Genomic DNA, 15,499 nt, shown 5'->3' on the forward strand with positions numbered 1-15,499 from the left:
GAAACTGAGCTGCAATCCTAACTTCCTGCCAAATGTATGACCATATTAGAGACACATACTGTATGTCCCTCAGATTAAACAGACCCACAGAGAATTCTAAACAAATCCGTAACCCGTATTTATGTTTGTACTTTAACTATGTTACAACATTGTATATAGCATTAATAATGACATTTTAAATGTCTCTATTCCTTCTGAACTTTTGTGAGTGTAATGTTTACTGTTTATTTGTATTGTTTATATAACTTTATTTATCTATTTCACTTGCGTTTGGAAATCTAAACATATGTTTCCCATGGCAATAACGTCCTTTGAATTTAAAATGACAAGAAGGGACACTCCCCACTTGCTCTAACATGTTTGCCTGATAGAGAGAGAGAGACAGCGCACACAATGTGTGAAAGAGAGAAAGAGGAATAGAGAGACGGGGCACCCAATGCGCACGTGTGTGTGAGAGAGAGAAATAGAGAGACGGGGGCACCCAATGCACGTGAGAGAGAAATGGAGAGACGGGGCACCCAATGAGAGAGAGAGAGAGAGAGTGAGAGAGAGCGAGAATGTGTTGCAATTGGTGGGAGAACGTAGAGTGAATTATACTTAATCTGAACACCCTATTGAAAAGAAAAATGATAAGATTCGTTCTCTGGATATTACTCTTTCTCAAAAGTGGTAAGTCTGCCTTGTCAAACTGAGAGTCAATTACAAAAGTAGGCTACTATCATGTTACATGACTCTCGTGTAATTGATGTGAATATACTATATTATTGAAAAAGTGTTGTGGCAGATGGTGCAGAAAAATATTGTTATAATTACACAATCACTTTTTGGTCATGTCCTTATTGTAAAAGAGAAAATGTGTTCTAGATGACTTACTGGTTAAATCCGGGATGCCAATTTTTGGGCTCCAGAGTGGTAAAGCAGTCTAAGGCACTGCATCTCAGTGCTTGAGGCATCACTACAGACACCCTGGTTCAAATCCAGACTGTATCACAACTGCCCGTGATTGGGAGTCCCATAGGGCGGTGCACAATTGGCCGGGTTTGGTCGATGTAGGCCATCACTGTAAATAATAATTTGTTCTTAACTGACTTGCCTAGTTAAATAAAGGTTAAATAATAATAATGTAAAAAAGAAAGCTTGGAGTGAGATTTGCAATGTGAATTTCATTGCCCCCTGGCACAACCCCTAGATGATAATTGTCATTTTTTTTAAAGCTCATTTCCTGCAATTCTACACGTTTGACATGACTTAGGCGTATGACCAGGGTAAAACAAAAAAATAACAATAAACACAGGTCAGCTGTATTCAGGACTCCTTTAAACTCCAAATTTGACCCGTTTGTTACTTTTTGTGGGGGGTGAAATGTAAAGTACATTTTTAATATTCATGGTTGATGCAGTGGGGAACCAAATCATAGATTGCAGTCTCCTTGTCCATACACTGCTTTCAAGGTAAGTCCACAAACATTTTGTAATTTGGGTGGACTATCTCTTTAAAATAGGGCTGGAAGAAAATCCTGCTTGCTGGGTCGTCCTCCTCTGAAGTACTGTGTGTTTGAAAATGTTCTTGTTATAACAATTCATTTCTTACTAGTTGAAGATCCTTGACATCATCTTACTCTACACAGACAAAATATAATGTGTTCATGAGTCACCGTACCATCTCTGCCTAGCATGTGCACAATACTAAAATGTCAAAAAGTATACATTTAATAGCCAATGCTTATATCGTTTTTTTCTTTAACCTTTATTTAACTAGGCAAGTCAGTTAATAATAACAAATTCTTATTTACAATGACGGCCTACCAAAAGGCAAAAGGCCTCCTGCGGGGACGGGGGCTGGGATTAAAAATGTACAAAATAAAATAAAACAGAACAAAACGCACATCACGACAAGAGAGACACCCCAACACTACATAAAGACAGATCTAAGAAACAAATCACATATCACTGTCAAATATACAGGATACGAACGTTCCATTCAAGCTAAAAACAATGGATATGTAGCATTTTGCAACAACAACAAAAAATGTATACACATCTATGGACAAAAAAAAAACATAACTAATAATTTCTTATGAAGAAAAATGGTGGATATAGTGTTTTGGAAGTAAACTCTTCAAATCTATCCCTGAGTAAAGTAGTCATAGTTCTTGTACCCAGTCAACATTCAAAATGTAAAGTTTCATCATGCGTGTTCAACTTACCCAGAACATCTAGCTTTACATCTGCAACGGTCCGATTATGACAGACACACTCATATGGGCCCTTGTCATTGTGCACAGCAGAGATGATTGTGAGAGAGAGGTCTTTGTTGATTTTCACCCTCTTCTTCTTTGTACGACTTATTAAAAAACTGTCCATGAATGGATAACATATCCTCATATACAGTGGGGCAAAAAAGTATTTAGTCAGCCACCAATTGTGCAAGTTCTCCCACTTAAAAAGATGAGAGAGGCCTGTAATTTTCATCATAGATACACTTCAACTATGACAGACAAAATGAGAAAAAAATCCAGAAAATCACATTGTAGGATTTTTTATGAATTTATTTGCAAATTATGGTGGAAAATAAGTATTTGGTCAATAACAAAAGCTTATCTCAATATTTTGTTATATACCCTTTGTTGGCAATGACAGAGGTCAAACGTTTTCTGTAAGTCTTCACAAGGTTTTCACACACTGTTGCTGGTATTTTGGCTCATTCCTCCATCCAGATCTCCTCTAGAGCAGTGATGTTTTGGGGCTGTTGCTGGGCAACACGAACTTTCAACTCCCTCCAAAGATTTTCTATGGGGTTGAGATCTGGAGACTGGCTAGGCCACTCCAGGACCTTGAAATGCTTCTTACGAAGCCACTCCTTCGTTGCCCGGGTATGGGATCATTGTCATGCTGAAAGACCCAGCCACGTTTCATCTTCAATGCCCTTGCTGATGGAAGGAGATGTTCACTCAAAATCTCACGATACATGGCCCCATCCATTCTTTCCTTTACACGGATCAGTCGTCCTGGTCCCTTTGCAGAAAAACAGCCCCAAAGCATGATGTTTCCACCCCCATGCTTCACAGTAGGTATGGTGTTCTTTGGATGCAACTCGGCATTCTTTGTCCTCCAAACGCGACGAGTTGAGTTTTTACCAAAAAGGTCTATTTTGGTTCATTTGACCATATGACATTCTCCCAATCTTCTTCTGGATCATCCATATGCTCTCTAGCAAACTTCAGATGGGCCTGGACATGTACTGGCTTAAGCAGGGAACACGTCTGGCACTGCAGGATTTGAGTCCCTGGCGGCGTAGTGTGTTACTGATGGTAGGCTTTGTTACTTTAGTCCCAGCTCTCTGCAGGTCATTCACTAGGTCCCCCCGTGTGGTTCTGGGATTTTGCTCACTGTTCTTGTGATCATTTTGACCCCACGGGGTGAGATCTTGCATGGAGCCCCAGATCGAGGGAGATTATCAGTGGTCTTGTATGTCTTCCATTTCCTAATAATTGCTCCCACAGTTTATTTCTTCAAACCAAGCTGCTTACCTATTGCAGATTCAGTCTTCCCAGCCTGGTGCAGGTCTACAATTTTGTTTCTGGCGTCCTTTGACAGCTCTTTGGTCTTGGCCATAGTGGAGTTTGGAGTGTGACTGTTTGAGGTTGTGGACAGGTGTCTTTTATACTGATAACAAGTTCAAACAGGTGCCATTAATACAGGTAATGTGTGGAGGACAGAGGAGCCTCTTAAAGAAGAAGTTACAGGTCTGTGAAAGCCAGAAATCTTGCTTGTTCGTAGGTGACCAAATACTTATTTTCCACCATAATTTGCAAATAAATTCATAAAAAATCCTACAATGTGATTTTCTGGATTTTTTCCCCTCATTTTGTCTGTCATAGTCGAAGTGTAGCTATGATGACAATTACAGGCCTCTCTCATCTTTTTAAGTGGGAGAACTTGCACAATTAGTGGCTGACTAAATACTTTTTTGCCCCACTGTAATTCATTTTCAAAGACACAAGTAGGCATATCAGATTTCAAATATATGACTACAGTGGCAAAATTGTGAAGAAGTGGAATAATCAAATACGTGTGGGGAATAAGAGTAGTGTTCTTGCTGATAAGTCAAGCACAGCAATGAAACAACATGTTTGCCAATTGTTAAGAATGAGAATTGTAAATAAATAATCAAATCTACAAAAGACAAGAATACATACTGACTGCCCTCGACCAGCACAAAAGCATCCTGTGGCGGACTGCAATAGCATCGAATAGTCCCCGGGATATGCAACTGTTCAGGGAAGTCAGGAACCAATACACGCAGTCAGTCAGCAAAGCAAAGGCCAGCTTCTTCAGGCAGAAATTTGCATCCTGTAGCTCTAACTCCAAAAAGTTCTGGGACACTGTAAAGTCCATGGAGAACAAGAGCACCTCCTTCCAGCTGCCCACTGCACTGAGGCTAGGTAACACGGTCACCACCGATAAATCCATGATTATCGAAAACTTCAACAAGCATTTCTCAATGGCTGGCCATGCCTTCCTCGCTACATATTCGTCGCCAGACCCACTGGCTCCAGGTCATCTACAAGTCCATGCTAGGTAAAGCTCCGACTTATCTCAGTTCACTGGTCACGATGGCAACACCCACCCGTAGCACGCGCTCCAGCAGGTGTATCTCACTGATCATCCCTAAAGCCAACACCTCATTTGGCCGCCTTTCGTTCCAGTTCTCTGCTGCCTGTGACTGGAACGAATTGCAAAAATCGCTGAAGTTGGAGACTTTTATCTCCCTCACTAACTTCAAACATCTGCTATCTGAGCAGCTAACCGATCGCTGCAGCTGTACATAGTCTATCGGTAAATAGCCCACCCAATTTTACCTACCCCATCCCCATACTGTTTATATTTATTTACTTTTCTGCTCTTTTGCACACCAATATCTCTACCTGTACATGACCATCTGATCATTTATCACTCCAGTGTTAATCTGCAAAATTGTAATTATTCGCCTACCTCCTCATGCCTTTTGCACACAATGTATGTAGACTCTCTCTTTTTTTCTACTGTGTTATTGACTTGTTAATTGTTTACTCCATGTGTAACTCTGTGTTGTCTGTTCACACTGCTATGCTTTATCTTGGCCAGGTCGCAGTTGCAAATGAGAACTTGTTCTCAACTAGCCTACCTGGTTAAATAAAGGTGAAATAAATAAACATTTAAAAGAAATCTGTCCCTACACTCGAACCAAATTATTTTTCTATGTATTGTCCCCACACTAGAATAAAATTTACACTGTAGGTAGGTCTGTCTGCTGCCTTTTCGTTGTCACAGCCTAAACGACAATCACCAAAGGAGGGGACTAGTGTGGATTAAATCAACTTTTGTACATGCTGTCAAAATGCTGCATTCTGCAATACGGACTGGAGAAACAACCACCTAATTTTGTTGACAGCATATATAAAACAGTGGTACCATGCTACTCTTTTTTAGAGTTGTATAAACTCAGCAGAGATGGTTCTCTCTCCATTCCATGGTTCTCTCTTTTTCCATCCAATCCCCTTTATCCCTCAGATAACTAGACTAATCATATGCTTCAATGTGTGGCGGTTCACAGTGCTGTGGCACGACATGATGACGATAGAGATTCAGATCGTGATGCGTCCTTGGTCATGTGCAGTGTTGCTCTATGTTATTCTTGTACAAACTAGGTTTAGTAAATGTGAAGCTCCAGTTCACTTCATTGTATTCAGAGTCTTCCGTATTTTATCCATTAGTAATAAGAGCTAAGACACTACAGGCAGTACGTACTAAAGTCAATTTCAACCACTCTTGCATTAGTCCCCACAATTGGTGATTGGCATTTAGGCTGTGACAACGAAAAGGCAGCAGACAGACAGACCTACACTACAATACGTTTTAGCAGGGATGTTTGTAACTATGAAAATCTTTTTGTTAAACAGATTGTGAACCCAAAAGTGAGGGGAGACAATAACTAGAAAAGTAATTGGTTAGGGTGCAGGGGCAGATTTATGTAATCTATTCTTCAAGAGATTTAATTAGCTGTTTACTTTATTTAGTCTGATCAGTGGAACCATTCTCATTCTTGACAATGGGCAAACATATAGGCTCATTACTGTGTTTAACAATTCCCCACACGTATTTGATTATTCCACTTCTTCACAATTTTGCCACTGTAGTCATATATTTGAAATCCGATATGCCTACTTGTGTCTTTGAAAATGACTGACATGAGGCTATGTATTTTTGCAGCCATTCATGGGCAGTTTTGAATAATTCAAATAGACATAAGATATTACATGCTCCAGGAATCAAAAATAATTTTCAAATTTTAGTATCGTGCAGAGATAAGCACATTATATTTTGTCTGTGTAGAGTAAGATGATGTCAAATCAAATCAAATGTATTTATATAGCCCTTCGTACATCAGCTGATATCTCAAAGTGCTGTGCAGACCCCCAGCCTAAAACCCCAAACAGCAAGCAATGCAGGTGTAAGATCAAGGATCTTCAACTAGTAGGCATAAACCACCTGAATATTGATATTAATTTGATTTCTCTTGAAGGTTGGGTGATTTTGAGAAATACTTTTTTTTTTAACAAGAACATTTTCAAACACCCAGCACTTGGGAAAACGACCAGGGGGGGGCAACCCTCCTGGAGAGCAAGCAGCAAATCTCCCTGGAGGGGGAGGGGGGGACCCCCAGTCCCCCATCTAGGGATTGCACCAGGGGGCAATGAAATTCACCTAGCAGACCGCACTCTAACATTTTTTCAAAAGTTGTCAGCCCTGTAAGAGGTATGTCGTGAAAGCTAATGAAGAGTGTGAAATTAATGTGTGTCTCACAGCCAACGCTCGAGCGTTGGCAGCTCTGGGTTATATAAAGGTCAAAATAGTCGTATATAGTGTTCATGAGTTAGAAATGTGAACTAAAGTGTAGGCTACACCTAGTAGCCATAACTACAACTCAATGGATTATAAAATAATAATAATACAAAGATAATACAAACAAAAATGTACGTACTGTAGGTCACTGCGTACTGTAAAAGTATAAATTAATTAATCCTAGTCTATCATGTGCTTGGCTTGGATCCAGGATCGCCTACAGGATTTAGTCCTGTTAATGCCTTGTATTGATGTAGCTACTACCCTTAGCCAATCTTTTCTTTCTTCCTTTCAGATCTGATTGATGCTGTAAATGTGTCGGGAAAAGAGGGAATGAAAGTAACTTTACCGACTGGACTTACTGAACTGTCTAGCGGCACTGTTATAGCATGGTCTTTCCCATTGAATCATTCAGATTCATGTGATAACATAGCGCTGCTGAATGCTGGTGTGATTAAAACGGACTACAGTAGGAGGTTCAAAGACAGACTGAAGCTGGATACTCAGACTGGATCTCTCACCATCAGAAACCTCACCATCAACGACTCTGGACTTTATAAAATACTTATCATCAATACACAGAGTTCATCTAAGATTACAAATCTAACTGTCTATGGTGCGTGTCTGGCTTCTTGTTTTACTTCCCTTTTTTCCATTCTCCCACTTAGTCTGTTACCCAGAGTTGTTTCAATGAAGATCAAGAAAGACCATTTTATTTAGTTACATGTTTTTCAACTAACATTTACCATGGCAGATCTGAGTCTACACATGTTTGCAAAAGAAGTAGCCCACTTCATATATGTTCAGGTCTCATTTATGACATCTTAGTTTTCACTGTCAACACATCATTTTTTATCTCTGTTTGTCATTGAGTCACTGCTTAATCATTCTGCTATCCCAGCCTCAGTGTCTGCTCCTCACATCAGTCCCTCAGTGGACAGTCCATTTGAAAAAGTGAGCTGTTCCTTGGTGTGCACTGTGAAGAACGGGAGAGAGGTGAACTTGTCCTGGCACAGAGGAGGGGAGATACACAACCAGACCAGCAGCCCCGATCTTATCACCAATCTCTCTCTCCCTCTGGAGTTAAACAAAAGAAACATTGACACCTACAGCTGTGAGGCTTCCAACCCTGCTGACTCAAAACGAACTCCACTCAACTTTCAAACGCTCTGCCCTCAATTGTCCTCACGCTCTGCCCTCAAAGGTATTGTTTTCCCATTTTGTGGATCAGTGAGAGCCAACACCCAGACAGTGTCTGCTATTCATTTCCTCACTAACAGCTTATTTTGTAGGATAGTGAGGGGAGAAATACTTTTAACAGTAAAACCTGAGGGTAGTTTTTGCAAAATCCTTCAACATGCGTATTATCATAGTGTAATTATTTTAACTTATGTATTACAGGAAGCAGATTTCTGTATTTATTTTCCTATGATCTGTGTAGCCTACCTTATAATACCTTCATCAGTGTCATTCATCAGTATTGACTAAAGCACATGGCATGGGTTTGAACAGCTGAATTTAATTTAGACAGGAAGAATATAGGCTTCAGGTGAATACAGGGCAAGGCCACATACAACATACTGTTGATAAAAAAATATGGTAGATGAGAAGAAGTTAATGAAAAAGGTATGACAGGCAATGCCAAATGAGTGACTGAACTGTTCCCTAACCCCCATCCTCCATTTTACTCCTGACAGAGTCTGGTCGCAATCCTGTCCCAATCACACTGGTCACATTGTTAGCAGTTGGGATAATAAGTGGTGGTATATTCTGGGCAGTTAAAATAATAAAATGTGGAGGTAAGTACAATCTGTGTTACAGTTGACATCATACAGAGCACCCTGAAGGCAACATATACAGAACATACACTGTAGGTAATCATGTAATATTATGCCTTTTCCCTTTATTTCAATGCAGCCTGCAAGCAAAGAGAAGAAGGCCAACATTATGTTGATGTGAACTTTCAGAGATCGGTAAGGTCTATGTTTATGGATGTGTGCATGCACTGTGTATATACATGTGTGTGCATATTATGCTACTTTATATGCAACTTCTGTATCTGTGAACACACACACACATTTAGGATGGAAGTGGTCACCTGTTGTTGGCTTGTATAACATACCGGCCAATGTGAAAATACAGAATACACAAGAACAAGCACAGTTTGCAAATGGTTTGATCTTATTGATTTACAGGCTCCTGTTTCTATTTGTTTATGTGCTGGCTTTACAGGTTGGGGATACACTGGTATCTGGCACCGGAGGAGTCTGTTCACCAGAAGAGTCTGTTTTGTACGCTGATGTCAGAATCTTACCTTCTGTTCAGACGGGACTGGATTCAATCACTCCTCTCTCAAAGCTGTGACCTTGGCGTGGTTTAGAGGCTTGTGTGTCTCAATGAACCTGAGAGCTACACCGGAGGGGGCTTTGGCCCCTGGTAGCCATTCCGGATTGGTCTCCGGTGAGGGGCCAGACCAACCACAGCATTGATCCTACATGTTTCACGTTGGCATGGTGCTATAGGTAGGCAACTATACCACTCTGACAATGTTACATGCTGTGTGTACAGTTGAAGTCGGAAGTTTACATACACTTACGTTGTAGTCATTAAAACTCGTTTTTCAAGCACTCCACAAATGTATTGTTAACAAACTGTAGTTTTGGCAAGTCGGTTTGGACATCTACTTTGTGCATGACATAAATCATTTTTCCAACAATTGTTAACAGACAGATTATTTCACTTATAATTATAATAAACTGTGGTGTAGTTATTATATTTACATGTGATCAGAAGCATAGCTGATAGGAATGTGTTTTACAGAATATAGGCCTACACAGAAGACTTCTGATCTTCTGTACATCACAGTTCTATCTGCAAGGTTCTTTGAAAAATCCCCTGATGTTAGTCTAACAACAAAACCCACAAATGGAGAGAGAGTGTGGGACTCTTATGGTTGCTCAATTAAGACTACAAATATACATGTATCAAAATGAACATGTCATCCAACGTGGATTCCATCAACCCCCTTCATCATCCCCATAGTATAGTCGGTGCGTATGTGTGTGCATGCATATGCATGTGTGCATCCGCGATTGAATGTTGTGTAGAAATGAGCTTCTTTCTCACCATAGCGTGTGGTTATCGCTTCTCTGTCTGTTCTCTCTGTAGTCAGTAGCCTATATGGGTCAGTCACTCTCATTCTCACTTGCTTATAGGAGAGATGTGGTACCTTCCTCCAGCACTGTACAGCTTCTCTTACGCAAAATAGCTCAAGCAACAAACCATGCTCTCAATCCCCTTTAGATAAGAAAGGAGATATAACAGGTATAACAGATTGACCCTTGCCCCCCGACACATATACTATTACAGCATAACACCTGGAGGCTGAGACAGGAGGACTCGGGAGACACTGTGGCCCCATTCCACGATAACCCTGGACAGGGCCAAGCAGGCAGGATTTAACCCCACCCACTTTGCCAAAGCACATATATCTTCAAACCACCAACTTACTACCCTGAGACAAGGCCGAGTATAGCCTACGAAGATCTTCCCCACGGCACAAAGAGGAGGAGGAGGAAGATCAAGAAGAGGAGGCGGAACAAGCAAACTAGCCTGGATAAATCCAGTATGTTTGTGCTATCATATCAACTCCTTGTCTGTCCTTGTCATGCCAAACGCTGGCATGTTTGGCATGACAATGAGTGAAAAGGATTTGGCATGATAGCACAGACTGGATTTCTTCAGGCTACAAGCACACACCATAAAATGGGAACTAGAATTAACTAAGTTGTGTTAGCATTATGCCATAGGCTATGTAATATATGCAGATTTAACAAAATGGTGCAATTATCGTGCATTTAATTGAACTTGTCTGTCTGGGAAAATACTAAAGCCCCACTCCTTACTTTGAAAAACAACAAGACAGCAACTCTGCCACTTGGTTTGCTATAAAGCTGAGGAATAGGGCTGAAGAAACAAACCATAGAAAGTCCCACCAAGTTGACTGCTTTAAAATGGTGTATGTCTTCGATGTTCAAAGGCACTGACCATACTCAAGTTTTGTGCAAAGTGCGCTCTCTATCCAACTCTAGGGAGTGAGGTTACTTAAAAACTGTGATGCAGCCTTTGCTTGAGTAGCTTCCTCAGGAGCGGTTAGTTGAGTTTGTATACAAGAAAAAGCAAGTGGTGAATTTCTTAACAATTTTGTTCAGGTCTCTTATCATGTGGACTTTAGACTTGATATTACTTTTTTGTGTTTTTTAATTCTCAGTGTGCTGGAGACTGTACATACTAAAGTTGAGACAGAAGTGAAGACAGTAGGCTGGCTTCCATTGACCCAGGTTTATTCCACAAAAGCAATGTTGCAACAAAATAAATGCGACATATGTAATGGAAACAGAGGGTATAGAAGACATTTTTTGTAAAGATCGACAATATTTGTATCCATTCGACATGGGTTGGTTTTTCTTTTCTCAAACTTTCTTTATTGCGACAAATGAACTCAGGTGGGATGTGCAACTCAGGACCACAATAACCCACCGGCACAGAGCTAAAGCCTACAGTTGTAGCCATGAGGGCTGTGTACTGAATGTCAACTTACACTCTTCAGATGAAGTACAAATAAAGGAAAGTAAATATATGGCTAGGGAGGGTGTGACTAACTGACAGAGATACACAGATGCTCACCTCCAGGAAAGGTTCTGCAAACACTCAGGAGTCATGTGTTACTTTGCGTACTAACTGTGTCTGTGCTTGCAGTCTTTCTGGCGTCAGAGAAGTCCAGCTATTCAAGTAATCATTGTTAGAGAGTGTGTGTGTGTTTGTGTGTTACTTCTGCTTTTTCAACATTTAGAGAAGTGAATCAGACAGGTTAAAAAAAATGCAACTGTCTGACCAAGCAGAGGAAGTACCACTTTATTGGACCTGCATCCTGTGTCCAAACATGTTTGAATTTTTTGGGCTAAAATGTCCTGGTACTGTAAAGTTTACAATGCCGGTGACCTTAATAAGGGCCCCAGGACCAGTTGAAGCAAAATAGCCCCCATAACATCAAAGATCCACCACCATATTTTACAGTAGGGATGAGGTATTTTCTACCTATGCATTGTTCTTTCATAGGCAAAACCCACCGCTGCTGTGTGTGGCCAACAAGATTTATTTTCAGGTCATATGACCATAGTACCGGTTCCAATGTCATTTATCAAACTCCAGGCAGTCATATGGTCAGATGTCATGTAAATAGAGGTCTTTGGCCACTCACACCAATGGTGTGTAGTATTTATATTTTTTGCTAATCTTTATCAAGGCATCCAATCATTTCGGACCCCTCTGTACATATGTGACTGTCTCTGCTTGTGACCACAGACTCCTTTCCTTTCCCATCAGTCCGTCACATTGTGTGGTCAGCGCTTTTCTGTCACATGTTACTTGTGGTTTGACCCCACTGAGAAGCAGCCCCACACAGTCTTCTCTGCGTACAGGAGTCCAATCTGACACCTATGTGGTGAAATACCACTGCTATGAATACGTTACACTTCAGCGAACAAAATAATTCTCAATAATACAGGTCTACTCATCAGTTTTACAATGGTCGGATCCATTTAGGCCTGTAGGGGTCTTTAGATTTCTAAAAGATAAAGTATAACAATGGAAAAAGTAGAGCTATTCTGCATGGGGGGGTAGGCCTTGGGTGTGTATCTTTACAGTACTTTTATACAACAGTGCTTTCACATTTTCTAACTGAAAGATGTATGCAAAACGGTAATTTGCATACCTAATTTGCTTAGAAAATGTGTTCTGCCTGTTCTTCAACACAAGGGAGCCTCCAGCATACATACTCCATGCACTTGATAATATAGTATGAATATGGTAAAAGCCTAATACAGTGGGGCAAAAAAGTATTTAGTCAGCCACCAATTGTGCAAGTTCTCCCACTTAAAAAGATGAGAGGCCTGTAATTTTCACCATATGTACACTTCAACTATGACAGACAAAATCCAGAAAATCACATTGTAGGATTTTTAATGAATTTATTTGCAAAGTCTAGGTCCAAGAGGCTTCTAAACAGCTTCTTCCCCTAAGCCATAAGACTCCTGAACATCTAATCAAATGGAGCTACACAGACTATTTTCAGTGCCCCCCCCTTTACACCACTGCTACTCTCTGTTGTCATCTATGCATAGTCACTTTAATAACTCTACCTACATGTACATACTACCTCAAATGACCGTTGCCCCCTCACATTGACTCTGTATCAGTACCCCCCCCCTGTATATTATTATTTTATTTTTTTATAATCTCGGTACTGTTATTTCACTGCTGCTCTTTAATTACTTGTTACTTGTATCTCTTATTCTTCTCTGTATTTTTTAAACTGCATTGCTGGTTAGGAGCTCTAAAGTAAGCATTTCACTGTAAGGTTGTATTCTGTGCATGTGACAAAGACATACATTAATTTCCAAAGGAACACTGCATTTGCATTGCAGCATTGTGTTGCAGAGGCAGTTGCAGTGCATTCTTTGTGGTGCATATGTTGGATGTATCGACTGTATGCATCAAACTAGACGGTTGTCAGTGATCAGGCCTACCACTGTTGTGTCATCTGCAAACTGTAATGTAGGTGTTGGAGTCGTGGGTGAACAGGGGTGAACTTTAGCTCAGTGCGAATGTTGCCTGTAGTCCATGGCTTCTGGTTGGGGTATGTACGTACAGTCACTGTGGGGACGACGTCCTTGATGCACTTATTGATAAAGCCAGTGACTTGTGATGTACTCATCAATGCCATCAGAGGAATCACCAGAATATGTTCTAGTCTGCTAGCAAAACAGTCCTGTAGTTTAGCATCTGCTTTATCTGACCACTTTTTTTATAGAATCAGGAGGATAGAATTGTGGTCAGATTTACCAAATGGAGGGTGAGGGAGAGCTTTGTATGCATGTCTGTATGTGGAGTAATGGTGATCTAGAATTTCCTTCCTCTGGTTGCGCATTTAACATGTTGATAGAAATTAGGTAAAACTGACTTAAGTTTCCCTGCATTAACTTTTTTACGATAGGGGGCAGCATTTGGAATTTTGGATGAAAAGCGTGCCCAAAGTAAACTGCCAGCTGCTCAGGCCCAGAAGCTAGGATATGCATATTATTTGGTAGATTTGGAAAGAAAATACTCTAAAGTTTCTAAAACTGTTAAAATTATATCTGTGAGTATAACATAACTTATTTGACAGGCGAAACCCTGAGGACAAACCATCCAGAATTTTCTTTTTGAGGTGACTGTTTTCAAATGTTTTTTGTGAGGATCTAGATTTCTAAGGCACTTGCTTGCAGTTCCTATCGCTTCCACTGGATGTCAACAGTCTTTAGAAATTGGTTGATGTTTTTCTTTTGAGTAATGATGAAGTATGGCTGTTCAGAACTAGGGTCAAGTCTAGTGTACTGTTGGGGCGCGCGACCTGAAATCTCGCTCCACTTTGTTTTTATCCTGTATTGAACACAGATAATCCCGTCTTAAATTTTATCGATTATTTACATTAAGAAATACCTAGAGTTGTATTCGGAAAGTTGTTTGAAATGTTTGGATCAAGATTACAGGTAACTTATTAGATATTTTGTAGTTATGTTGCGATAGTTGGAACTGGTGTTTTTCTGAATAAAACGCGCCAAATAAATTGACATTTTGGAGATATAACAACGGAATTTATCGAACAAAATTACAATTTATGATGTTTATGGGACATATTGGAGTGCCAACAGAAGAAGATCTTCAAAGGTAAGGCATGAATTTTATCGTTATTTCTGAGTTTTGTGTCGCGCCTGGCGGGTTGAATTATGATTGCCATGTGTTTGTTTGATGGAGTGCTGTCCATAGATAATAGCATGGTTTGCTTTCCCCGTAAAGCCTTTTTGAAATCTGACACGGTGGCTAGATTAACAAGAAGTTAGCTTAAAATTGGTGTATTGTACTTGTGAATGTATGAAAGTGAAATATTTGTAATAATTGTTTTTAAATTTCGCACTCTCGGCACATCACCGGATGTTGTCGAAATGTTCCGCTAGCTGAACCCCTATCCCAAATAGGTTTTAAATTCCCAAGTCACTAGGAGCGCCGCCTCTGGGTGAGCTGTTTCCTGTTTGCTTATTTCCTTATACAGCTGAATGAGTGCAGTCTTAGTGCCAGCATCCATCTGTGGTGGTAAATAAACAGCACGAAAAGTGCGGATGAAAACTCTCTTGGCAAATAGTGTGGTCTACAGCTTATCGTAAGATACTCTACTTCCGGCGAGGAAAATCTAGAGACTTCCTTAGATTTTGTGCACCAGCTGTTGTTTACAATTATGCACAGACCACCCCCCGTCGTCTGCTGTTCTATCTAGCCAGTGCAGCGTATATCCCGCTAGCTGAATATCCATGTCATCATTCAGCCATGATTCCATGAAACATAAGATGTTACAGTTTCTGATGTCCCGTTGGTAGGATATTCGGGATCGTACCTTGTCTAATTTATTGTCTAATGATTACATGTTGGCAAGTAATATTGACAGTAGCTTTCCCACTCCCCTTCTGTGGATCCTTACGAGGCACCCCACTCTGTGTCCTCTGTACCTGCGTCTCTTTCTC

At 40.4% G+C, this 15,499-nt stretch overlaps 1 protein-coding gene across 1 annotated transcript in view; it reads left to right on the forward strand.

The window, feature by feature from the left end:
- The first annotated feature begins 543 nt into the window (after nt 1-543).
- Nucleotides 544-15,499, forward strand: part of LOC139419278 (T-lymphocyte surface antigen Ly-9-like) — a 38,362-nt gene continuing 23,406 nt past the window's right edge. Inside the window, exons 1-6 of the mRNA XM_071169231.1 lie at nt 544-669; nt 7,180-7,500; nt 7,786-8,088; nt 8,582-8,683; nt 8,802-8,857; nt 9,117-9,244. Of these exons, the coding sequence (XP_071025332.1) occupies nt 627-669; nt 7,180-7,500; nt 7,786-8,088; nt 8,582-8,683; nt 8,802-8,857; nt 9,117-9,244 (953 nt within the window). The 5' untranslated portion in view covers nt 544-626. The remainder of the gene's footprint in view (nt 670-7,179; nt 7,501-7,785; nt 8,089-8,581; nt 8,684-8,801; nt 8,858-9,116; nt 9,245-15,499) is intronic.

This window comes from Oncorhynchus clarkii, chromosome 10 (assembly GCF_045791955.1).
Source record: "Oncorhynchus clarkii lewisi isolate Uvic-CL-2024 chromosome 10, UVic_Ocla_1.0, whole genome shotgun sequence".
NCBI lineage: Eukaryota > Metazoa > Chordata > Actinopteri > Salmoniformes > Salmonidae > Oncorhynchus > Oncorhynchus clarkii.